The sequence below is a fragment of the Streptopelia decaocto genome, assembly GCF_964273445.1.
Source record: "Streptopelia decaocto genome assembly, chromosome: 5".
Lineage (NCBI taxonomy): Eukaryota > Metazoa > Chordata > Aves > Columbiformes > Columbidae > Streptopelia > Streptopelia decaocto.
This window is the reverse complement of record NC_138659.1, coordinates 23,697,793-23,721,888: the sequence shown is the minus strand read 5'-3', so window position 1 is coordinate 23,721,888 and position 24,096 is coordinate 23,697,793. Positions and strand designations below refer to the sequence as shown.

At 38.7% G+C, this 24,096-nt stretch overlaps 2 protein-coding genes across 3 annotated transcripts in view; both read left to right on the top strand.

Annotated features, from left to right (window-relative positions):
- LOC309440273 (TLC domain-containing protein 4-B-like) overlaps positions 1 to 13,067 on the top strand; it is a 34,433-nt gene extending 21,366 nt beyond the window's left edge. For both annotated transcript variants that reach the window (XM_082053749.1, XM_082053750.1), the window contains 3 exons: positions 1,669 to 1,763; positions 3,751 to 3,824; positions 6,549 to 13,067. In XM_082053749.1, coding sequence (XP_081909875.1) covers positions 1,669 to 1,763; positions 3,751 to 3,824; positions 6,549 to 6,864 — 485 coding nt within the window. In that variant the 3' untranslated portion in view covers positions 6,865 to 13,067. The remainder of the gene's footprint in view (positions 1 to 1,668; positions 1,764 to 3,750; positions 3,825 to 6,548) is intronic.
- Positions 13,068 to 15,688: 2,621 nt separating this feature from the next.
- On the top strand, positions 15,689 to 22,910 carry HCCS (holocytochrome c synthase). The gene is made up of 7 exons (XM_082052669.1): positions 15,689 to 15,822; positions 16,380 to 16,528; positions 17,251 to 17,399; positions 18,012 to 18,160; positions 19,255 to 19,374; positions 20,148 to 20,234; positions 20,484 to 22,910. Exons 2-7 carry the CDS (start codon positions 16,414 to 16,416, stop codon positions 20,680 to 20,682), a joined length of 819 nt encoding a protein of 272 aa, XP_081908795.1. The 5' UTR covers positions 15,689 to 15,822; positions 16,380 to 16,413; the 3' UTR covers positions 20,683 to 22,910.
- Positions 22,911 to 24,096: the final 1,186 nt, after the last annotated feature.

The window sequence follows — 24,096 nt, the reverse complement described above, 5'->3', positions numbered from 1 at the left end:
AGATGGAATGATACCTCCCCAAGCACTGGGGAAATGCCTCTCTGTGGCTTTGTGATGGTTTGATACACAACCACCAACTCCAGCTCAGTTTGTCCTTCAGCCGGTTGAGAAGGTGCTAAAGCAGTGCCATTCACTCCCTTCAGGGTGTCTATAGCCCATAGCTCTTTTATATATTTCTTCTTGTGACCTAAGAATCTTGGCAGAGGAATTTTAGTAAACCTCAATACAAACTGAGGGAAATGACGACTTAGTATCCTGCCCATCCACCTTTTGGTCTCACTTTAAGACAAAAATTAGTGATGTATAAAACATGGAAATTTTTATGTGTTTTCTTGGTATGGCATTTACCACTGCATATGTTTTGTGTTCTTAGTTATTTATTAACTGAAGTTGGCATGGGGAATTTGCTATTATAGAAAATGTTTTTTGAGCTTTCTTTTATGGTGTGTGGGGATAATACTGACTTATCAAAGCAAAAACTTGTTGTGACTTGGACTATTTTCAGGGAAAACTTCTCATGTTAGGATGGTCAGAGACTGGGCTGTGGACGTGACTGTCTCTCAAAGTAGATTTCTCACCACAGTGGAACTGACAATCTGGTGATGAGCACACTCAGTTAAACTGTGGGTTAGTTTAAGTATCTGTTTTTTCCATAAGAACTTCAGCGCCCATGTTGAAATGCATTAGTATCTTTTTTTGGATAATTATGCATTAGACTTTCATTATGAATTAATGAATGCCTTGAACAGAGACCTGAACCTCGCCACTTGTTCTCTCTCATGTCCTTATATAGTTAATGTTTAATTAATAGGAAGTGGAATAGCTCTGTCAGGTGAGATAGAGTCCTGCCTGAGGACAGCTAATATAAAAGAGATCAAGGCACTTACTGGAGATACAAAAGACACACGGGTACAATCTTTGATTTGGAACTTTGGTCACTAATATTCCAGTCCAAAGCACTCATTTGGAGAAAGCAGGAGCAGAAGTTGATTGTCCAGTACAGAAAAGTAAGTCTTCTGAAATCTCAGACCATCACAGGAGGAGGAACTTTTCTGTCAGAGCTTTCCTTATAACTTTAATTCAGGTCCACTATATTGTTTTGTAGTAATTGGAAAATTTTTATTAAATGAAGCAAACATGCTTCTCATTCCAAGTGCCACTTGCAAAATATTTTTGGCAAATGGTTCCCTGTTTGCTAATACAACTACTTTTTGATTCAAAAGTTCCCCAGAACAGCGGAATAGATCCCTTCATTTATTGCATGTATTTGTATATTGGCTATGCCCAGTGTAGCCCCTTCTCCTTTTTTTTTTTTTTTTTTGGTCACTTGTTTGAAATGTTTGGGTTCATAAGCATGAGGTCTTGCTATGAGATTCAGAATCCTCTTTTTCCATCCAAAATATTTCAGCTAAAGCTGTTGCCTCTGTACTTTCATTGATGTGGAAATTGGTAATTCATGGCAACTGTTGGAAGAGTACAGTTGCTTGACGCTTCGATTAAAGTAAAGTCTTTAGCATAAAGATGCTCTCTTCAGAGACAGTTAATTCAGAGTGTTTCTACTGATGCCATATATTGGCATTTATACCTCTAAAACTTAGAGAAACACTATTCAGAGGTCAATGGTAGTATACTAAATTGTTCTTTATCATTATTTCTTTTCTCTCGTAGATTTGTTGCTTATTATTTACTACTGGAAGGCAATTGGTGACAAATTTTTTGTAATACATCACTTGGCAGCTCTGTATGCTTACTATTTTGTACTGGTGAGTGCTGTATTTTCCAGTAACATAAGAAGTAGATGGTATTAAAGACAATGCTTTTATAGATCTTACTTAATGCTTAAAAAATTCTTCCTTTGTTGGTGTATTAGCTTTGTGAAAGGCATAATTGTCATTACTTTCTCAGTGGTTTTATCAGCCATTTGTGGTAAGTGCACACTTTTTCAATGTTACAGTCCTTCAACAAAGATGTGTAACTTATTTAACTGCTGGAATTAAAACCCTTCTCAGTCTTTGCTGTAGAGAGGCTTTGACAGAGAGGCTTTTCACATGGTTATAGAAAAGTGTTTCAAATAAAACCATGTCTGAATTTAGCAGGAAAATTGGAAGGAAATGGTTTCAAGTGGTTATATTCTGCTCGTGATCCTATTTGCAAGGCCAGTGATCCTTAACTCTGGTCAATGTACTACAGTCAGCTGGGTATATTGTTTTTTTTCCTTGGGTGTGTTTCTTTCTTTTCCTTTTTCGTGTTGGATTTTGCTTTTGTTTTTTAATCTGTTGCGGCTTTAATCTGTTGAGACTTCTTGTTTAGGGTTACTTCGGTGGGGAAACAATGGACGATTAACTGTATATGTCTATAAATGTCTGTGGCATACATGCATTGAAGGGAAAAGGGGAAGAGAAGGATACTGTTCTAGGATAAAGACTTAGTTACTCACTGCTGTTGCTGGAATTTCTCAAAGATGCCCATGTGACTTGGTAGAAATCCCACTGACCTCTGGAATAATGCTCCTGAATTTCTTCTAAAAAGCTCATTCAGTAAATAAAGAAATCTTTTAAAATACAATTTACTTCATTTACCACACTTCTTTCCCTGCCTACTGTGTGAATCCCAGGCTTATGATGTTAAAAGTGTTAAGATGCCAGATTACTGTCAGATTTCTTGCGTAATGGTTTAAAGGGAATGAAGTACACTGACAAATACTCGGTTTCAGGTTGAAGATAATTAGATCTACTAATATTATCACAGATTAAAGTGAATTAGAGTTGAATATTAGAGAAGTGAAAATACTGCTACCAAGGCTAATCCCTGATGCAGAAATTTCATTAGTTGTTTCTGGAGTAAATGGAAAGAGTAGTGTTAGTGTGACCTTCTTTTAAATCAGTTTTTAGTATTTGGATATGGCTCTGCCTGCGGACATCTGTGTTACTCTCATTCTCTTATCTTCAGAGAAAGCTACTCATAAGTATCTCGTTTCAAAACTTGCTCTTGGAGGTAGGAGAGGATTTGGTTAAGGACACAGATTTTCCATTTGGCATAGCGTGAACTGACATGAAATGCCTGAAGTTGCGGGTGTTGGTACACGTGGTGGGTCACAGAGGCATCATGACACACACTCCATAGGTTGTTCAGGACACTCACTGACAGTATTTTAAAAAAAAATAAATCTTCTGTACTTTGTCACTGGGAGGAAAGCGCTCGGTTACAACGTGCACGGGTGTCACTGTACCTGCAATTTCCTGTACTTTGTCACTGGGAGGAAAGCGCTTGGTTACAACATGCATGGGTGTCACTGTACCCGCAGGTATTGGACATGAGTGCAGAAATGACGTGCTGCCCCTGCCCTGTCCCGGGGGGACAGGAGGAAGGGCTTGATGTTTAAACATTGAGAAATCCAAAATATTTACAGTTTTCTTAGACAGCAATAGCGTAATTGTAATTATAACTTATGACTACTTGTGCCAGTCTTCTCTAGCTAGCTTTCCATTGCCAATTAACTGTAAGTCTTTTAAAAATTTATTTAAAGTAAGAACTTACTGACTCGAGATACCTGAAGGACAATTGCAGCTTTTGTAGTAAACCTCATTTCAAAGTGTTAAGGATGTTGGCCACAGCTGGCAAACTCTTATCATTTTTAATAAAGAAGTTGAGACATTGTATCATTCTATGTATACTTGAAGACTTTAATCAAGATTTTATGTCCACATTGTTGATTTTTTGTGTGTGTGTCTGTTTTGTTTCGCTAACCAGAGCGAAGGTCTGTTGGCTTATTTTGGAAACTTCCGTCTGCTTGCAGAATTCTCCACTCCTTTTGTCAATCAGCGGTAAGTGGTTAGGGAGTTTTTGCATAACTCTTTTAAATTTTAGTCTCTATTATTATTATTTCTGTTACTTCAGAAGCTGTTTTTGTTGTTGAATGTCTGCTGGTAGGGGAAGGCAGTCGGTGCCGTGTCCCGCTGCCCTGGGGAGGGCGGCCTCTGTCCCTGCTTCACAGCCACCATGGCCCGGCTGGGGACAGGGATGTGCCTCAGGAACAATTCACCTGGGGAGAGGGGCTGTGGTGCAGGGCAGTGCTGCACTCCTCTCCTCTTCCTACACGGTTTTGCACTGGATCGGATCTTTCAGTGTATCAGATGCGTATTCCTCACCTGTACTTTTTGGGGTGTATTTCTGCTTTACTGATCCTACGTGTGTGGCATCTGTTTTCTTTCCCAAGTGTCTGGTAGAGGAAGGATAAGATTTGTGAGGCAAATAGGGACTGTAATCCTGCGAACAGGGTATCTTGACTATTACCAATTACTACATTGTGACTGTAAACTCTGAAATATTTTATGAGACTGTAGCATTCCTCAGATCTCTAAGAATAAAAAAAAAAGATTGTGCTGAGATCTCTTCTGAATATTAGCTTAGCAAATTCAACTTATGGGAGGGCAGGGTGGGATAACGGAACTCTCCAGCGGTTGCTTTCAGTTGCCCAGGTAGAGCTGAGTAGGAGTTCATAGTCTAATATAGTGTGTGCTCCATGTGCACAGAGGAACTGAGGAGCAATTTAATACTTCTTTAAATTTATTTTAGTAATACAGGGAAGAAGGGGGGGGGAAGAAGAAAAAAGGTTGTATTATATTCTAGGTTTCCATGTTGAAATTCATGTCCTAGTGAATGGCTGTTCTCCCAGCTGAATTCTGCCAAAACAGGATTTCATCCCATGTTTCGGAGGTACCTGTACTGATGCTTACCTTGCAGACTGTGGCGTTAGGAAGTGTTGTGATACATCTGGCTATTAAAAGTAATATAAGTTATACTTTTAAAATGCCTATGGGGAGATCATGTGTCTTTGAATACCGAAATTTACTGCTTTCTCAGAAAAACAGAAATCACTGTAGGAGATAAAGTCCCTTGCACTATGGGATGTCATCTCATTAGTCCATGAATGTTTTGTTTTCATTAAATTTGAAGAGAACCAGACCCTTAAGACAGTAAGTAGTGGATAATGATAGTGACTTATGTTTCTTGTTTACATTCTTAGGATTACCAAAATAGCTATTACTAAAATATAAAATGTTATTCTAATCTCAGAACTGTAGTATTTTCTTTGTATTTCCTATCTGTGTCATTAAGGATGTTTAATTGGAGGTTGTCTTCATGCTGAGCATTTAGATCTTTCAATGTTAGTATCAGAATTTACGTAATTAATTGTGAATGGTGGTAGGTAAAATTGTAATTACTGACTTTTTTTTGAGTTTGCTGGGAGAGAGAAGGTTTTAAACAGATGTCCAGTTACCCATGTTGGCACATCACAGTATATTTTAAAACCTTTTTTCATATTACTTTTGGAATCTGCATTGTATGTATCAACAAAAGTACAGGCTCTGATTGCTAGTCTGACCAAATACATCAAAGGTCTCTCTTTTCATCGTCTGGTAAGTGTTGCTGTGGTGAGGTATCCTGCTTCTGGGCTGGACCACCACCTCCAGTGCCTGGATTTTAATTGTCTCACTTGCACTCTTAACGAATTCCTGGAGTATTTCTGTTAGAGCCGGATGCCTGGCAAATCTTTTTAGTATATCTGTAATTACCTAGATTGTAATCTGTAGGTAATTAAAGTAAAAATTACTTAAAAAAAAAAACAAAACACAACAGTTTTAGAACTGTTATTTTGTTAAACAGTTTTATCCTCATATGTTCTTGGAAATAAACTGATTATTCTACTTCCCTATCTGCCATCATGAATACAGTGACTTAAGTAACTTTCCTCTGGTCCCGTCTTTAACCTGCCATTGTTGCATAAATTTTTCCTTGCATTTTTTTCTGGTTTGCATGTGAATGATCAAGAATTAGAAGAATGTGTTGTTCCTTTTTCTAGGAGTTCAACCTGCAGGTTCTGTGTGCTGGGCGAAAGATAAGTTATGGCTGTCTACTAAGGAATTAATATGCAACATTTTTTTTTTAAAGACCAGTTAGGACTCAGTAGTAGTAGTGAGAGAGGGGGGTTTTAGATTTAACTTTTCTGATGCGTAATGTACCTAGCTGTGACACTGTCCAGTGTCGTTAGCCATATCTCGTTCTGAAGTTCTGGTTTCAGGCTGAACAGAAGCAGTCAGAAAATCCCAAGTCCGAGACACTGGAAATTGGAGCTCTATCTAGATTATCACACCCAAATACAATGCTAGAATTACTTTCATGGAAACAGACAGAATTTTAGCTGCCTGTTGGTGCAAACTATAGGAACAAGTAATAAGTTTGCATTTATCATTTTAGAAGATAATTTGTATTGCACAACAGTCACTGAAATTCACACTGGTTGTCAACTGCTTTACAGTGCAAATCAAGTTATTTTTACATGTTATTCTGCGGTGTACGGGACATCACACACCGCTTAAGTGGGGGGGAAAAATATGCAGCCAAGCAGGAGGATTTGCAACTAAGCCAAAACACAGTGCAATAATTTAGAAATGATAAGGGAAGAAGCAATTAATAAAAATATTAATTAGAGGAAAAAAATCCTTGGCTTCAAGACTGTCTGGTATCTGTGAACGCTTCTTTTGCAGGTGGTTTTTTGAAGTACTGGGATATCCCAAATCTTCGAAGGCCAACATCATTAATGGTGTGCTGATGACAGTTGTGTTCTTCGTGGTGAGGATTGCCGTCATGCCTGTATATTACAGCCACGTAATTTCTTCATTTGGAACAGAAGCTTTCCAGAGATTAGGATTTGCAGCCCAGAGCGCCTGGATTATCTCAAGTTTTGTCCTGGATGTTATGAATGTGATGTGGATGGTCAAAATTGCAAAAGGATGCTACAAAGTCATTTGTCTTATTGGACAGGAGGAAGCCAAAACTCATAGAAATGGAAAATCTGACTAGAAGTAGTATGCATAAGATGAAATTTCTGCTATGAAAATAATTAGGGTTCACTGAAGCAGTGCACATTTCTGCCATGGGATGCTCCTCTTAAGGAAACAAGGTATTACCTCTGTACTGACCTTCCTGTCCCCAGCCACACTGCCTGCACACCCAGGGCCACGCTTGGCGGATCCTGTCCCATGAGGAATAGAAGCAAAAGCTCCCACCATTGAGTTCCACGTGTCTGTTCTAAGTGGTTACAAGCTCCTGGAATTAGAAAGGAGCAGACTGGTTCCTTGCTTGTTGTACACCAGTGTGTTCAAAGTGTTTCACTCAGGTTTCTCAGATTAATGTGTTTTATAAATCCAGTGAATACTGACATCACTCTTTTTCTAGAAAACAAACTCCCCGAACTCCTGATATGGTGCAATTTTCCTGGCACATTTCTATGTTTTCTTCTAGGAATAACAATCAAGATTTAATTCTTGACAACTTTTTAATTTTTTGCAAGAAAAGCTAAAAATTTAGCTTTGATTCTGTGAAGTCTTTTACTGCTTTTTGTTCTGCCTTATATGAATGCAAACCATTTTGGGAAATTTATGAAATAATTTTATCTAAAATGCTGTATTATAAGACTACATAATATCTTTTAAAATGTTAAAATACTCTGATTTTGATGGGCAGGATTCACTTTTGTTGTGTTAGGTTTTATGCAATAGTACATCTTAATCGCCCAAGGAATTTTTTTCATAATATATTAATAGTATGGTAAATTATGTGTGGAAACAGCATCATTCTTATTTGAGTGCTTTTTCCTTTGCTGCTACTACCTTTGAGAAGTGCTAGTACTCTTCTCAGAGTATTTTTAACCATTAGCTATTTGGATGCAAAGTTTAATTGTAAAGAGAGAAAATTCTTCTGCATATGTGATCTGTAACTTGCAGTAATAATTCTTTTTCTTTTATTGCAGAAATAACACATTTAGTATCAAGCATTGAGTTTTTTTTGTCACGTTTTCCTTGTTAATCACATTGGAAATCTGAGATGTTGGCCAAAAACATTATTGAATTAACTGTGCCAAACTTCTGTAAAGCTGTACGGTAATTTTGTAGAATGACAGTTCACTTCTGTAGGCACAATGTTCTATTTTTTTAAAAACCATGTATTTGTCAAGAGATACTCTGTTCCTTATTCTGCAAACTTAAACGCTTGGAGGACATCAGAGAGGAATCTTATGATCTATGAATAGTCTAGTATCTAATTTATATTTTTTCTTTTATTTTTAAATTATTGTCCAGAGCTGTATTTGTGTGTAGTTTGGTTTTGTTTTGCTTACTTTAAACTGTATCTGAATTGGGACCGATTGAATTCTGGGTTTGTTCTGTTTTGTTGACATTACTTGTTATTTGTTATCCTTTCTGGTAAGGTGCGCTAAAAGCATCCATTTTCACTCAGTGCTTCCCTGCACATCCCGATTACTGTAGCAGACTGTTTATCTTTTTGTTTAAAAACAAACTGCTTAAAATATTTACGGTGTGTAGTATAAGTGGTTTTCCTGCAGCACAGCGGCTGACACGGGCTGTCCCCTCTGCAGTAGGGCTGCAGGTGCCTTGGTCCCAGGGTGAGGGACGTGGCCTTCCCATCCCCCAGCACTTGGAGGTCTGTGACACCCCAGGGGAGGCTGAACTGCCCAGTGACAGTGGTGGCCGCTTTAGTTCCCAGGTGAAATGACGCCAGGACTGTTGCTTGGGCCGGCGTCACGCGCGCTTTGATAAGCCCAGTCCCACTGCGCACCTGGGCGGGCTTGTTCCCAAACCATTTCTCAGTCCTGCCTTGTTAAGGGAGATATCAAGGATCATTAATACTTCTATTTTTTTTTACTCTGTGTTTATTAATACTTCTCAGGCCTGCAGACAAAGGTTCTGTTTATGCCTTGGGGAAGTCAGTGATTAATCTGTTGAGCTGTACGATTTGGGTGAGCGTGGTACCTTCCATGGGTACCAGTAAATCCATCACCTTGGAGAGCTGATCCGGCGACCTCTGTGCTGAAAGGAACAGACCCCTTTTGTACTCATTTGCAGAACCTGGTCTCTTTTAAAATAGTGATTTCAGTGTATCTAATGCAAAATCTAGGCTACAGGTTCTATGTTTCTATCACCTTTATGATTTAAAGGTGCATGCAAAATACTTTTTTCTTGTTCTTTTTAAGTCATTAGATCAGGGAATCACTTTGTAATAGCTTGTTCTTTCTAAAATAAATTTTAAATAGAGTAAATTCAAACAATTTGGAGAATGTGTTTGAAAGTAGAAATCTGTTTATTTGAGAAGCAGGATGAAAAACATTGATAAGATGGATGATTTGAAGCAATTCTTAATATGATAACTCTTGTAAACTTTTTGAAATTCATCCCTTCCTAGCACTGATCTTGAACTCCCCCCCCACCCCATGAGGAACATTAATTAAAATGATCAATTTCCTTCACTTCTGGATAGACTTGTGTCTGATGGGGGGGGAGGGAAAACCTAAGTCACACTATAATAAAATTATGTTAAAACTAGACTGAAAACAAACAAAAAAAGCTCCTACATAATACACTCTGGGAAACAATCCATAATGGAAGAGTAGTGGGATAATTATTTTAAAACGTGTAATATTTTGGATTGCTGTACAAAATTAATGTAATTAAAACAATATTTTGCAATGCATTAGGTTTAAATTTTCTATTTTTTTAATGCATTGCAGTTATGTCCTGATGCATCTACTATGTGTCAGAAGAAAACTTTATGATGAAAAAAGTGATTAACACTTATGTATTCAGCAAGGACTGTAGTAAACAGTCTGCAAAGTTGTGATGTACTGAATACATTAGTATAGGGCATTTTTTACCTGCCATTACAAGCTTATAATACAGCAAATTAGATAGCTGTGGCACCCATTTTTCAATTGCACTTTATTAATTTAAAAACTGTGGTGAAATAGTGATGAAATTTAATGTTGCAACTTGTGTCTTTGCTTTTTTATGCAAGAAAGTAGAAGCATGATAAGTAGCATAATAACAAATGCTACCTTTAGAATGTATTATTATCTTATTAGTGGCTTAAAACTTGTATTTTTAACCGATGCATTGTCTAGTGTAAAAGCAGACTCTTGGTATGTCACCAGGTGTCTTTGCCATGGACACATCGAATGGAAGGAGTTAATCCTGTAAAAAACATTCAGATATCTTGTTTTTCTTTTCTTTTACACTCTTTAGTAGCAGGCGATGTAAAATGAGCATGATGGTCATGTGAAAGTCTATTTGTACTGCTAAGGCTGGATGTAGGAATGCAAGTTTCCCTTTTTTATGGCTTAACTTTTTCTATCAAAAGATGAGTAAATATCACTTTCAGAAATACTACAGGGGAATGGTAGGTGAAGTTTTGCATTTATAATTGATGTGTGGATACAGTGCTTGCACAAAGGAAGCGTACTTCAAATATTCATTTTCTCGGTGAGTGTTCCAGTGGATTTCAATGAAGTCGAGAGCTTTACACTACAGATATGTTTTATGGGTTGTCTGTGTGCATTCTTCAGTGGTAAGAATTACATCTCTGAAGCCTACTCTACCTCTATAAATATGTGCTATCTTGGGTGAGCTCCATAGTTTAATAACTTAATTGCTTAAAACATAGAATCTGTCAAATAATGAAAAATATCCTATGCACAGGAAAATGAGGGGAGCTGACTTTATATATAAAATTCTTACCAATTCTAAATTTTGTATTGAACTTTATTAGAAATTACATTAATTACAGTGTCTGGAAGATAGTGACTTCCATCTTAGAAGATTATGGGAGAAGATTACTCATATTGCAAAACTACTGTTAACCTAGCGGTAAAAGCTTACACAAGTGAGCAAATGTGTTCTGGCAGGTTTAAAGAGGAGAGGTGGAGTAGACAGAACACATGTGTAGAGACCCCGGTGTCTTCCTGCTGCTGTGGCTGGAACTACAGACTGATACGTAGCAGAAAGGTTTAGGTGCTTCTGTATCTCTGTTCACAGTGGAAAACAAAACTTCATTCTTTAACATTTTCAAGCTCCATAAAATGAGTTATCGGTTGTAGATTGCTGTATGTAGAGGACTTTTTCTCATGGACTTATGTGTGTTTTAAGTATATGTACCTACAAGTTTTCCGTAAAAGATAATTTAATAGACAAGTTTGTAAAATTGTTTTGTGATGCTTGTGCTGAGCCATTTGGAAGAAAATAAAGGGCTGTTTGACAATTACTCCAGCTTAGGATCTGGTGCAGTGTTAGCTACTGGTGAAGGCCATCAATAAAGCAAATAGAAAGAGACTAGAATTTTCAGATGAAAAAATGCAAGTGTGGAAGACTTTGACAGCCCTCTTTCATATTTTAATAGCCTACTGTACAACATCCTTATCTGGCTACAAGGAACTTAATGAGGAAGGATTTGTTCCTGATGGAGTGTCTCTGCCTATGGAACACATTTGACAGCTAGAAAAAGAACGGTAGTTCATTGCTGAGATCCTGACAGCAGGCAAATGGAAAAAGTTATCAATACGTATGAACTGTAACGTTCATCCAAACCTGGGTAAAGTCTCTTTGTTGAACAGATGAAGGCCTTAGGATTTTCTGAAAGCAACTTGAAGGTTCTTTTTATAGTAGTGGAAATGAAAGCTGTGCTGCTTGGGATGTTGAGAGATGTGGGATTAACCATCGAATCACACTTTCAGGTAGTAACACTTGGTGAGGTTTCTTACCCATTACAAATCTCTACTAGCTACCTCCTTTGACATTCTTGCCCTGTTTATAACCACCAAGCACTTTATAGCTCAGTGAAGAATGGAAGGTAGCTACGAAGAATAAATTGTATTGTTTGGTATAAGAAATATTTTGGCAAAATTTCTTTTGTGATCAGTTTTGTTGTGTGTTGTCCTGCACTGAGAGGGCATCTAATTATAACACTGTATTTCAATTTTTAATCTAGTTGTAAAGGAAATGTCTTTAAGAGAGTGAACTATGAAGAGTTCAACATGGCTTGGTATCAACCATAAAATGATTCAGTGTGCTATTTATAACTTCCTACTTATTGAAAGTACAAAAGAAAATAACATATTCTGTAGTGTATCTTTATTTTTAACCTATATGTGGGATGTCAAACATTGTACTTGTCTTGTGGACAGGCATGCTTTTATGAGCCTATAAATATTTAAGTATATGAGAATCTGCACCCAGGTGGAACATGTTGCATGTAAATTGTCTTCTAAGTTTTTAAATTTTGGTATTTTAAAGAATTTGCTAGGTTTGAAAGCAACACTTAAATATTAATTCTAAGCTGTAATACAGAACATAACATTTTTAATGCAATGCGGGATATATTGGTTTTGTTTGTGACTGTATTCCAGTTTCACAAGAGAAATCCATCATATGAATAGGGGGAAAGGAGGAAAAGGGCTAATCATGAGCTCAGCTATATAATTTGCACACTTAATATGCACACGTTCAAATATTCTGGATTTGCTTCTGGCATGCGTATACCAAACAGTGTGTTCTTAAATATCTACAGAAACTTATATATGTAAAATAATTTAACACAAGCACAGCTAACCTGATATAAAACCAAATTACAAAAACTGGTGGGAACAAAGGAGTTACAAGTTAGGCATAAAAAATGGGGCCCGTAATTCAAAAATGTTTACATAATATTCTGTATAAAAAAACTTGATAAATATGTCTAACTTATGTGCAGAGCAAGGACAAAAACTGTAGATTTGGCTAGACTGATTTCTGGAAAATCTTGACAATCTGGTTTGCAGTAAATACTGTCACAAAATGTCAGGATCACACTATTAAATTCAAACAGTAATGTGGCCTGGTTGTAGTAGCAATCCTTACCATGGCACAAGAACTTTGAAATGCAATATAACAATTCTACAGATAAAAGTAATCAGTCATAATAAGGTGAATGGTTAAGTATTATGGGTTTAACTTTACTTTTTATTATAAAAAAACTCTGAATTATTTGTTTGCATTTCAGTGATATTGTAAAGCATTTCTGTGTTTTGTTTGAACAGTTTAGGAGCTTGCATAAAAATATATTGGCTGATTTTTTTTTTTTCTTTTTTCCCCCCCATTTGATATATGCAATAATGTCAATAAGCAATAAATTGCATGTTGTATGCAAAGTATCGGTACTTCATAATAAAGGAAAGGAACACAGTTTCTTATTTTGTGATTTATTTTTTTTTCTTAATATGGTAAAAGCTTATGTACATCTAATGAATGCATCATGAAAGCACAATTTCCTTTGGGTTCAGTTTGAAAACAACTGGCTTATATGGTATGTTGACATTTTGTGCTCTGTCTTTACAAAAAGGTGGGGAGGGAGTGCGAGTTCTGGGCAATGCTGCTGTTCGGGTGGCTGGACTTTTAAAGGGTGAAGTTCTATGTAGAACATCACTGGGGCCAGATATGTAGCAAACTATATGTTGTGTATTAAGGAAAAACTTATACTGGATAATACAATTATATTGCACTGTATTGTAATACCACATGCTTTGGGACATAAGCTGGACAGTTGTCTGAAGTCTCTAGGGATAAAGAGCTGCTGTTGTCAGCATATTGTAAATGTGATGCACTACATAGTTCTTTACTAAATACTAAGATGGGCAATTAGGTTCATTAATATGGCAATTCCTCGATTCTGTATGTGCAGCTATTGAATGTCCTGGAAGTATGAATTGTGTGGTAAAACTTGGGGGTTTCTCTGAGCATCCTCAGAGGAAGTTCCTACTGGTTTATATCTTAACCATTGGCTTCCAAGCACAGGAATTGCTCGTGTTTCTTTGAGTTTGCTTTTGTGTAGTGCAATGGTTAAATTACTAGAAGAAAACACAAAGCATTCCTGTGGGTTTTACTTTTTTCTTCTCATCTTTTAAGGGGAGTTTAGTTCCATTTGTAAATTATATTCTTAGGGTACTAATTTTACACTGTTAGTGTAGAAATCTACTTATTAACTAGTTGATCTGTTTGGAAGTGACTCAGCCTGGGAATGCCTGGCGGTCTTATTTGGGGTCAGATGCTATGATATGTAGGTCAGATTTCTGACTGCTTGGGGAAGGACAATGGGGGCTGGCTGGGAGGCTTTTTGGTTGGCACTGGGCAGCTTCTAACAGTGAATGGTGGGAAGGGGGGGCTGAGTGTGGCTGGGAACAAGAGATGCCTTTTGTTGAGCTGTTCTTTACCTGACAGATTCAACAAGTCTTGCTTAAAGTGTGAAAAAACACACTGTCCCTAGGATGTAGGATATAGAAACTATTTTGTATATTCGCTTCTGTTCTGGTGCAAAGTTGCTCTTAATTTTCTCTCTCTTTTTTTTTTTTTTTTTAATTACTCTGTTATTGCTGAAAACTTTTTCTGTACGTGTATTGGTGTGATAATGATAATTCTCCATTAGTTTGTGTTGTGTTTTTGTTTTTTTTTTTTTTTTAATTTAATTTAACCTTCACAGTGGATATCTGTCCTTTTTTAGATGGTGGACTACTGTTGTATCGTCTTATGTTGTTCTGATTTTTCTGGAGTTCACAGTGTAATACACCTAAGGGTAGATTGTGTGTTCTGTTGAGATTGTGACCGTGGTGGTTTGTAATGCTTTACATTGAGGAAAAAATATTTGCTACTTGGCTTATCTTATACAGGGTGAAAGCTCTTATCTCTGCAATGACTAATAAGTCGTGCAGCTGTTGCTTGTGGTGAAGGTGGAAAGCAGGGAGGCAGCACACTGACACCAATAACACAACGCACTCTGAGGGGAAGTGTAGAACCGATTCCCCATTTGAGAACATCAGAGACAGAAAATGTTCTGCCTCAGAGTTGTTCTGCCACTGGCTGGAAGCACTTGGAGGCAGAGATGTCAGCTGGTCTGCAGGACGCTCTGATTATTAAACTGCATTGGCAGGTGCAGTAAGTGAGGACTAAAATGATCCTGTCTTGTTTAGTGCTGCTTGCACAGCTGTGTTGGGAATGCAGATGTAGAGATTTCAGCAAAACCAAATATGCCTAAAACGGGGGCAGTGATGGAGGCAACCACAGTGTTTTCTAAGGCATATAGAGACTCAGTTACTGATGTGGTGCCGCTTCCCTAACTCCAGACCTAATGTGCTGTACTGATGATTTCTGCATGCAGAAAGGGTAGGAAGCAATTTCCTCTCACATACTGAAGACTGTAAGAGGTCAAAAGTGAGTGAAAGGGTGGATATTTGATATTGCATCATACTTGTATTTTTTCATGTTCACACTGAGTGGCAATATCCTTTCTAAGAAAAAAGATCCTATTTTGAAAGATGGCATATGACCATGTTCTTAAAAGCACCATTGAGAGGAATGTATAAAATAAGTTTTTAAATTCAGGTAGTTATATAATTTGAAATAGTACTATACTTAAAAAAATACTACATGCAGTTGCAGGGGATAGCGGTTTCATGCACCACGTCATGATTTCAGACCAGCCGAGCCTCGACACACTCGCTGCTCTTGCAAAATCTGGAAACAACTTTTTTTAAACGGGCCATAACTAAACCCGGGCGCGCTGCGTCCGGTCCCCGGTGGGAGATCGATACCCGTGAGCGGAGGCGGCGTTTCCGCCGGCAGCCCGCGGCGCGGCGCTCCCGCAGCCCCTGGGCCCCTGAACGCCGCCGCCTACAGGCAGCACCGCGCCCCGGCAGAGAGCGGCCGCCAGCGGGACGGGCCGGCCCGGGGCCCCGCCTGGCACTGGCTCCACCGCCCCCCGGCCCAGGCGGGGCGGTCCCGAGGGGTCGGGGCTTCCGCAGCTTGTCCCCGCCCCTGCCGGCGCTGGGCGGGGCCCCGGCGGCGGGCGCATGCGCGTAGCGGGGAGGCGACGCTGCGTTCTCGCGAGGCGGGACGCGTGTCGGGGGGCTGCGGCCGGGCCGGGAGCGGGACCGCGGGCCGCGCTGAGGTGAGGAGGGGGCGGCGGCGCCGCTTGGGGACGCGGCGGCGGGCGACGGGTGCTGAGGAAGGGCGAACACCGCCGGGCCGGGCCGGCTGGGCATAGGAGGCGGGCTTGACCTTGCTGGCGGCAGCGGGGTCGGTCACGGCCAGCGGCGCTTCGCGAGGCTCTTCCCGCCCGAGGGAGCGTGGGCGGGCGGGTGTCGCCGCCCCATGCGGGGCTGACGGGGCTGCGGCGGCATCGGGTGCGGGCAGAGCCCCCGCGGCCTCGTCCCGCCGTGGGTGGGTGCGAGGAGACGCAGGGGCGGCTGTAGGAGCGTGTGAGCTCGGGGAGCCCGCAGCCCTTGGCCCCGCAGCCCTTGGCCCCGCAGCCCTTGGCCTGCGCCGGCTTCTTTGCTGTCAGCCCGGATCGGCACCGTGGATTGTTATTTAGGCTGGAAATTTATTACTTAAACCGTTTTTTTGTTTAATTTTGTAGTTTGTCATGCAGTAACGTCTGTACTTGCATTCACCTTAATAAATAACCACTGTGTTTTGTATCACGGGTGTTTGCTTATTTTTCTTTAGAGCCTTGAAGTAAAAGGCCCGGCGTGTGGAAGCCATGGGTCTGTCCGCGTCCTCCCCGGCTGCTGCAGCTCAGCCGCCCAGTGCACCCAAGCAACATCAGGCGGCATCTCCCCCTTCAGAATGTCCTATGCATCAGGAAAAAATGAGCGGTAATTGTTCTTGAAACTTAAGTGAAATAAACTCTTTATGTGGAAAATAGGTTAAAAAATATTTGGGAAAAAAAAAGGAATTACTCTACAAATAAAAACTTGAGGTTTTTCTTCACTAAAAATAGCTCTCAAGTAGCTTTTCATTAAAAGGAGTCAGCAGAACAGCATGCAAGCTGCTTTGTGGAGACAGCAGGTGCTTGGTGTAGAACCTCTGGGTTGCTTCCAATTGTCACATCTCACAGGGCTTCTGCAGGTCTGTTCCCATCTAGTGTTACACCTGCACGGGACCAGGATGCCGCAGGGTGGTAACTGGGAGTGGGTGGTTGTCATTAGAGAACATGCATCTGGAAAAGGGTAGCAGAAGAGTGGGATAAGACAAGTGTCTGAAGAAGAAGGACATCAGCTCTTGTGTTGACATGATCGACATGTGTTGGACTAACAGTGCTGTGGAAATCTTAGATACAAACCATTCAGTATAGGGGCCAGCATGGGGTGGGAAATGAGCATTCAAGGACTATGTAGGAAGCTTAGCTCTTGCTATGGTGCTGGGTCCTAAAATGCAAGAAAGAGTACAGTTAAAACTGCTGCTAAGCTCAGAAGAAAAAGCAAAATACTAGTTTGTGTTTATATGAGCATTCAGTGAACTGTTTTCCATCTCCTGCCAAGTCTTGGGAGTTTTCATTTTGTAACAAAATAAATGTGATTTTTTTCCTGTGTTTCAGGTTGTCCAATGCACATGAAGACTCCTGATCGTAGACCTGAAAACACAGATGATGTTCCTGCACATCAAGAAAGAGCGTATGAATTTGTAGCATGTCCAGTGAAGCCTGGTGCATCTCAGTTGAAAGATGACATAGATCCTAGCAATATGGTAACTTTTGCTTATTTCGGATGTTTTCTTCACTCTCGTTTATTCTGTAATATCAGTACTATTCCCAAAATGTAAATAATGATACCATCTAAGCTGGAAACTCTGGCAAATGTTGTTTTTTAAATTTTTAACACTGCTTTTTCTCATGTGCAAATATTTGTATAAAAACAAGTTACGTATTATCTAATATTCTCTTGAAACTTACATCTTTTTGATAGAAGGTAGTTTGCCAGTTTGTAAATATCTTTTGCTGTCTGTTTCTATTTGTTAGTTGCTTGCATGGTTTTTATGCTACAGTAGCAGGTTTTAGGTTCTGTGTAATAGCAATATGGATAAGTTCTGATTCAGATCTCTCCAAGAGTTTCTCCAATTTACAAAAAACGCTGCCTTTTTGAAAGTTGAAGTTTAGGCAAAGGGGTTCCTTTAGTCTTCAGATTACAAACATGTGAAAAGAGTTTTACTGCAAAGGAGAGAGATTTTTGGCAAACTTAAATACAGGCGGAACCTCTTGATTTTTATAGCAGCTGATTGATCATGCTTTGAGTTTTCTCCAACACTGTAACATTAAAAAAAAATTCATACTCTAGTTTGTTGATTCTCTTTGTTTTCTAGATGCCTCCTCCTAATCAGCAGCCATCCCCAGATCAACCATTTCCATTGTCAACTGTTAGAGAAGAATCTTCCATTCCTAGAGCACATTCTGACAAGAAATGGGTCTACCCTTCAGAGCAAATGTTCTGGAATGCTATGCTTAGAAAAGGGTAAATACACTGGGAATTATCAGATGGAGTCTGTGAGCCTGAAATTCATTAAGTAATATAATTACTTATTATTCACCTGTTATTTGTGGACTCTAAGCATATAAACAGCTTCATTTTAAAAGATGAGCTGGTCTCAAAGACCATGTCTGCTCTAGTGATCAGCAAGATGGTAGGAATGTCAAGCAGCTGCCAGTAGCTGAAAATTTTCTTAAAAGTCAGTGCATAGGCATAGACAAAACTTTGTGTGATTGGCAGCTTTCACACTCAAATCAGCTTCGTGCTAATCCTACAAACTGATAGTAAAAATTCTATGATTGTGAGAACATGTAACTTGACTTTGCAAAATTGCTAAAAATGTGAAAATTGTTTGACAAGTAGATGTTTTCAGTCGTCTTAAAAATTCAGGGTAGGCAAGATCTAACTGAATGATGGCTCCTGTGACCTAAGAAACCTTCTGTGCTGCTGTTTCCTAATTCTTTTGTAATTACTTGTTTGTCATTCTCAGATCAACTTTAAAGGCGATTACTATTAAAACAATAGTTATTCTTTTTTCTATGTATCAATATTGTTCTTAAGACAATATGTCATAGGCAGTCTATATTGGACACACAAGTTTCGATCCTGTAAACACTTAGATGTGCTCAGTATTGTGCCTGTTGAAAAGGAAGCACATGCATAGTGATAGTGCAGGGTCAGAGAGACGAAAGGTATTTCTAAGCATATTCAAAATGTGTTGAATACAGGACTTCTGTGCATTAGGAATGCAGGTGGGATTTTTCCTAAGCAGTTTTACAAATATCATGGACATGCTGATGTTTCCACACTCTGGTAACTTTCTCACCCAGCTAAGCTGTTAGTTTAGCTAACTAGAATTTGTGGATCTCTGCGATGGTAACTTTCATAACTACACTTCGACACAGAAAATGAAGTGGTTCTCAAGATACTTAAGCAGATGAGACAGAAGTTTCCATACTTGCTTTGTGTCTTTGCATAAAACGTTAAGTCTCTTGATTCAAAAGCCCATCAGATGAGTTGAGGAAGGTGTAGTAATTATGCTGTAATGCTTGTAAACTTTTCAAATTCTTAATTTTTAGATGGAGGTGGAAAGATGATGACATAACAAGTGAAGACATGACCAACATTATTAAGATTCACAACCAAAATAATGAGCAAGCTTGGAAGGAGATTTTGAAGTGGGAAGCTCTTCATGCTGTGTATGTACCTATGAAATGAAAAGCAAATCCCTTGGTTTAGCTCTTGCTCTTGTTACTCATTTTAAAGTAGAATGCCTCTTTAGTTTTCACAGAAATATTCTGATGCTGATATGTCTCAAAAGTTATGGTTTTGTAGGAGCCTGGATTTTGATAAATATGGAGGAAGATTATCCAGAAGAGCTTAACTAGAACTAAGTAATTATTATATTGATAAAACTGCTGAAAATTTTGGTAGTGTGTGTATAATGTGGATTTGGATAAATTACTTCTTACTTATCTGTTTGGAAATGATTTAATTGAAAACTTTTTGTTACAACAAAGATATGAGATGTAAACTTAGATTCAAAGTGATGGGTGTAAAACTGCCACTTTTTACGTCAGTCCCTGTTCATAGAAGAGACAGACTTGTTAAGCATTGTGTATGTAGACGTTTTTATCTGGTATTCCATGGTCTTTGTCACACAGTATCTTGGATTACAATTTTCTGTTCTTTAATCTACTAAATCCGTGGATTAGATGCGCGGAGAACTGCTGTGTTGATAAATTAGAACAATGGTTCTTTATCATACCAGCAGTATGCGCTGTCAGAAACTGGGGGACTTTTCAAACCTTTAAGAAGCTGGTTTAGATCACTTGTAATTGTTTTTTTAACTTTTGTTCCTTCTCCTTGTTCAGTTTTTCTGTTACTAAATTAAATTACCATAGTGGTTTAAACACTTAAAATAAGACTGTTTTAAAAGGTAAAAATACTACTTTTTTATTTGTGTGCTCAGGGAATGTCCGTGTGGACCATCACTGATGCGGTTTGGAGGCAAAGCAAAGGAGTATTCACCAAGAGCCAGAATACGTTCCTGGATGGGGTACGTGGGAAGGGAAGATGGTCTTCCAGGAGGTGGGAGGGTAGGGGGACATGTCTGAAAACATGGTGTAGTATTAATTTTAATATGTTTAAGAACTGGAATTGCAAGTTACAGTTACCAGAAGATAGAAGTACTATTGCGACGACTGTATCTGGATAAATAAATTTTCTTAAATAGGACTTCAACTCCCTCTGCCAGGTTCCTAATATCCATTAAAATATCTATGTGATCTATTACCTGTCTTTGCAGATATGAGCTTCCCTTTGACAGACATGACTGGATTGTTGACCGATGTGGAAAAGAAGTGCGATATGTTATTGATTACTATGATGGTGGAGAAGTAGATAAGAACTACCAGTTCACTATCCTGGATGTTCGCCCTGCGTTTGACTCTCTCTCGGCTGTGTGGGACAGAATGAAGGTAGCTTGGTGGCGGTGGACCTCGTAACTACTCCTGTGGTGTGTACTTGAAAAGTAAACCACTTTCCTCCTAGACTCTGGATAAGTGAATCCTAGGACTTGAAACAGAAGTTCACTGCAACTGTCACTATTTTCATCATCACCACTGTTCTTTGGGGGTGGGAAGGGAGGATGAGGAAACCTGTTGTTAGGTACACTGATGCTTTATGGTGTTTTGAATGAAATAATAAAATTATAGTAGCAAAAACATGTATCTTAATTTTCTTAAGAGCTGGGAAATCTTTGTCACAAATTCTGCATAAGCTTGGCTTCTTTTCATTTCATGACTCCAGTGCTACACCAAATACATTAAGTTTCTGATTCTGACTGGAGTTTTGAGTATTACTTAAATAGTGAAAACTGGAGATTTCATAAACGGTTTCATGTAGTTACAGTATTTGGATACCTAGATGATTAATAAAGGGTCAAGGATTTGGACTGTTTCAAACTGCATGTTTTATTAACTATATAAAACCATGTGTCAGTTTTCACATGGGCACTTCTGCTGTTCAAATACATGGTTCCTCAAAAAACTTTAGTCAAGTTTATTCTGTTGAAGTATAGTGTAGTATGAATGTTTTTAAAGGTTTGTTAATTTGAAAAGGAGAATACACTCATGCCTTAAGCTGCAAATTGTCTTTGAACAGAACATCTGTTAGAAGCAGGAAATGAGTGTAAGTTACCTCCTTTTAAAAATTTTGTTTTAAAAGTAAAATTGATATTTAGTGGCTATTTATTTATTTAAGAGGTTTGTTTTCTCATGTAAGAAAACTATATTCTTTTAGTATTTTCATGTCTTTAATGTGCATCTCATGTAATACATTCAGGACAGAATTATTAAGCCTTATTTAAAGAACCTGTTATGCAGGACATCTGTATTTTGCATTTTAGCTTCATCAACTGTACCATAGCTTGTTTTTTTATATAATACAGAATCGCACAAGGGTGTATGAGTACACAGTCGTACACATTTCTACATAGTGATTACAGTGAGGCATATTACAGATACATAACCTGGCTGAAAGGGTATCAAAAGTGCCAAGAAATAAGGTTGATTTAAGTGCTTTCTAGGAGTGATGCATGTTAATGCTGTGTGGCTTGAAGATTTGTTTCAAGTTTTTGCTTAACAAGGGAAACTACTTTTTGGTTTTTTTTAGTCTTCTACTGTAATAGCTTTACATTTGCATTGCTTGGTGGATTTCAGGTGCTACATACCCCTGAATTTAAGGTATTTCTCCCGTTCGGCATATAGTAGTCTCGAGAATGAGTCCTTCATGTAAAACACTTGGTAATGGAAGGAATAAGAGAGTATCACATTCTAGCTCTCAAATGGGAGAAGCTTCCTCTATGAAACTTCACAACGTTAACTGGGAACCAGCTGTACACTCATTTGCCGAATCTGTTTATTGTTAACTGACACTGGAAGCTTTTTTTTTATCTTGAGGGTAAAACCCCTCAATGTTTCAGTCAAATAACTTCCCATTTAGAAAAAAAATATGCAGGGAAGCTTCCATACTTTAAGGTACTGATTTAGATGAATAGTTCCCACATCAGAGGCAACTGTCCTGTGTGGTAGGAATAAATATTGCCCAGAAGTCCAGAATCCTAAGAGAAAACCACGCTCTTACCCCTCTCCACTTTATTATTCCTTTGTCATCTTTTTACTGATTCACATATATGTATGTATATATATATATATATATAAAAAGGAAAATAGGGTTTTTTTTTTTGAAAAAAAATAAAAAAACCAACTCTGTCTGAGTAGGCAATGTATGTATGAGATATGAGAAATGTGTGAGCTCGTATGAAGTGTATCTGATAATGAAAGAGCTTCTCCTCCATTCTAACAGCAAAGACTGAGACTTACTGCTTTTTGCGGTGGTGTTTGGTTGGTTGGTTGATGTATACGTTTGTTAACTTCGTAAACAAAGAATTCTGTATTTTTCATGGCTAAATATGGGAAAATGTATTCAGTGCTTCGGATGCTACAAAAGGACTTTGTTGATTTTTGGAAGTGTGATGTTGAGTGCGTTATGGAAATTGTAATTTCTGCTAAATCTGGTGAAAAGTGTCACATGCCACTTCATGTGTTTATCGTCTTCTGGTATGTTCCATCTCACATAGATTCAAAATTGTTCTTTTCTGTGCTATTAATTTAATGTACTACTTTGTCATCAAACAAAAAGGAGAGTCAAATAAATATACTTTTCTTAACTTTGGTATTTGGTGATCATATATTTAGCTGTAAAAATTACTAAGATGAGCTCTTGCATGTGTCATATGATATTATAGTCTGTTACAACTAATCGCATCTTTGAATATATACTACTCATCTACTTAGGTGAATACAGAACCAAAATCAAGGACTAAAATCAAGTGTCTGCCAAACTAGCATCTCTGGGAATAAAAGCATATGATGACAAATATATTCATCCTGAGTCTGGCTAACTTCTGAAGAGAGGAATGCAAGGATTTATTATTTTTTTAAATACTCCTTGGAGTGTAAATTAAAATAATTCATTTTTACAAGCAGTAAGACTTAAGGAAGTAAACACGGAATTTTGTCTTTTATGTTTGGGTTACTTTCTGCATGACATGTTGGCAGTACACTGTTTCTCTGAAGATGGATGCCAGTGATTAGAATTTTAGTGTAAACTTGAAAAACACTGATTTAAATTGATTTTTTTTTTAATCTTTTGGAAGGATGTTATAACTGTAAAACTATTGTTTAGGCTAGATTAAAGGTAACGTGTGTGTATATGCATAAATAAATACACTTATATCCTTTCTTTGTAAGTATAGAAAGGTGTGGAAAGTTCATGAAGCTCCAAGAAGCACGCTGATCAGGCCCTGCAGGGAATTCTGCAGCAGCATCAGGTTCCCAGTCAGGCTGAAATGGAAGTTGGGAGCCCAGCATCTCAAACCAGGTTAACCTCGGGCACGTGCAAAGGAGAAAACATGGGCACTGCCCCTAAAGCAGGGCTGCTTTTTAGATCAGTTCTGTACTTAGGTATCTAAAGTTCACCTGTGTTCTGCTTTACTGTGTTGAAGCCCTGCTTGACCTATTCTGTTTGACTCCTGCAGATAAAGAAGTTGGGAGAGTTCTCCTGGTCTGTCTGCAGCTGAAGATGGGTTCTTCAGGGATACAGTGGTGCTCAGAAACTACAATCTCTGTGACTAATTGATGGAAAAGGACTCCGGCACTACGGTCCAACTGCAATCAGGTCTCAGGCCCTATGTATGTAGTCCAGAGCGGTAGTGATCTGCACTGCCTGGAGCAGGAGACCATTCTGCACTCAAATACCTGGTTTTGGCCTCTTGCTATGGCATCACTTCGGGCAGCCAGTGACCAGCCTGCAGCTGGGGTGCCGAACACGGGGATGCTGTGCCCACAACACCCTCT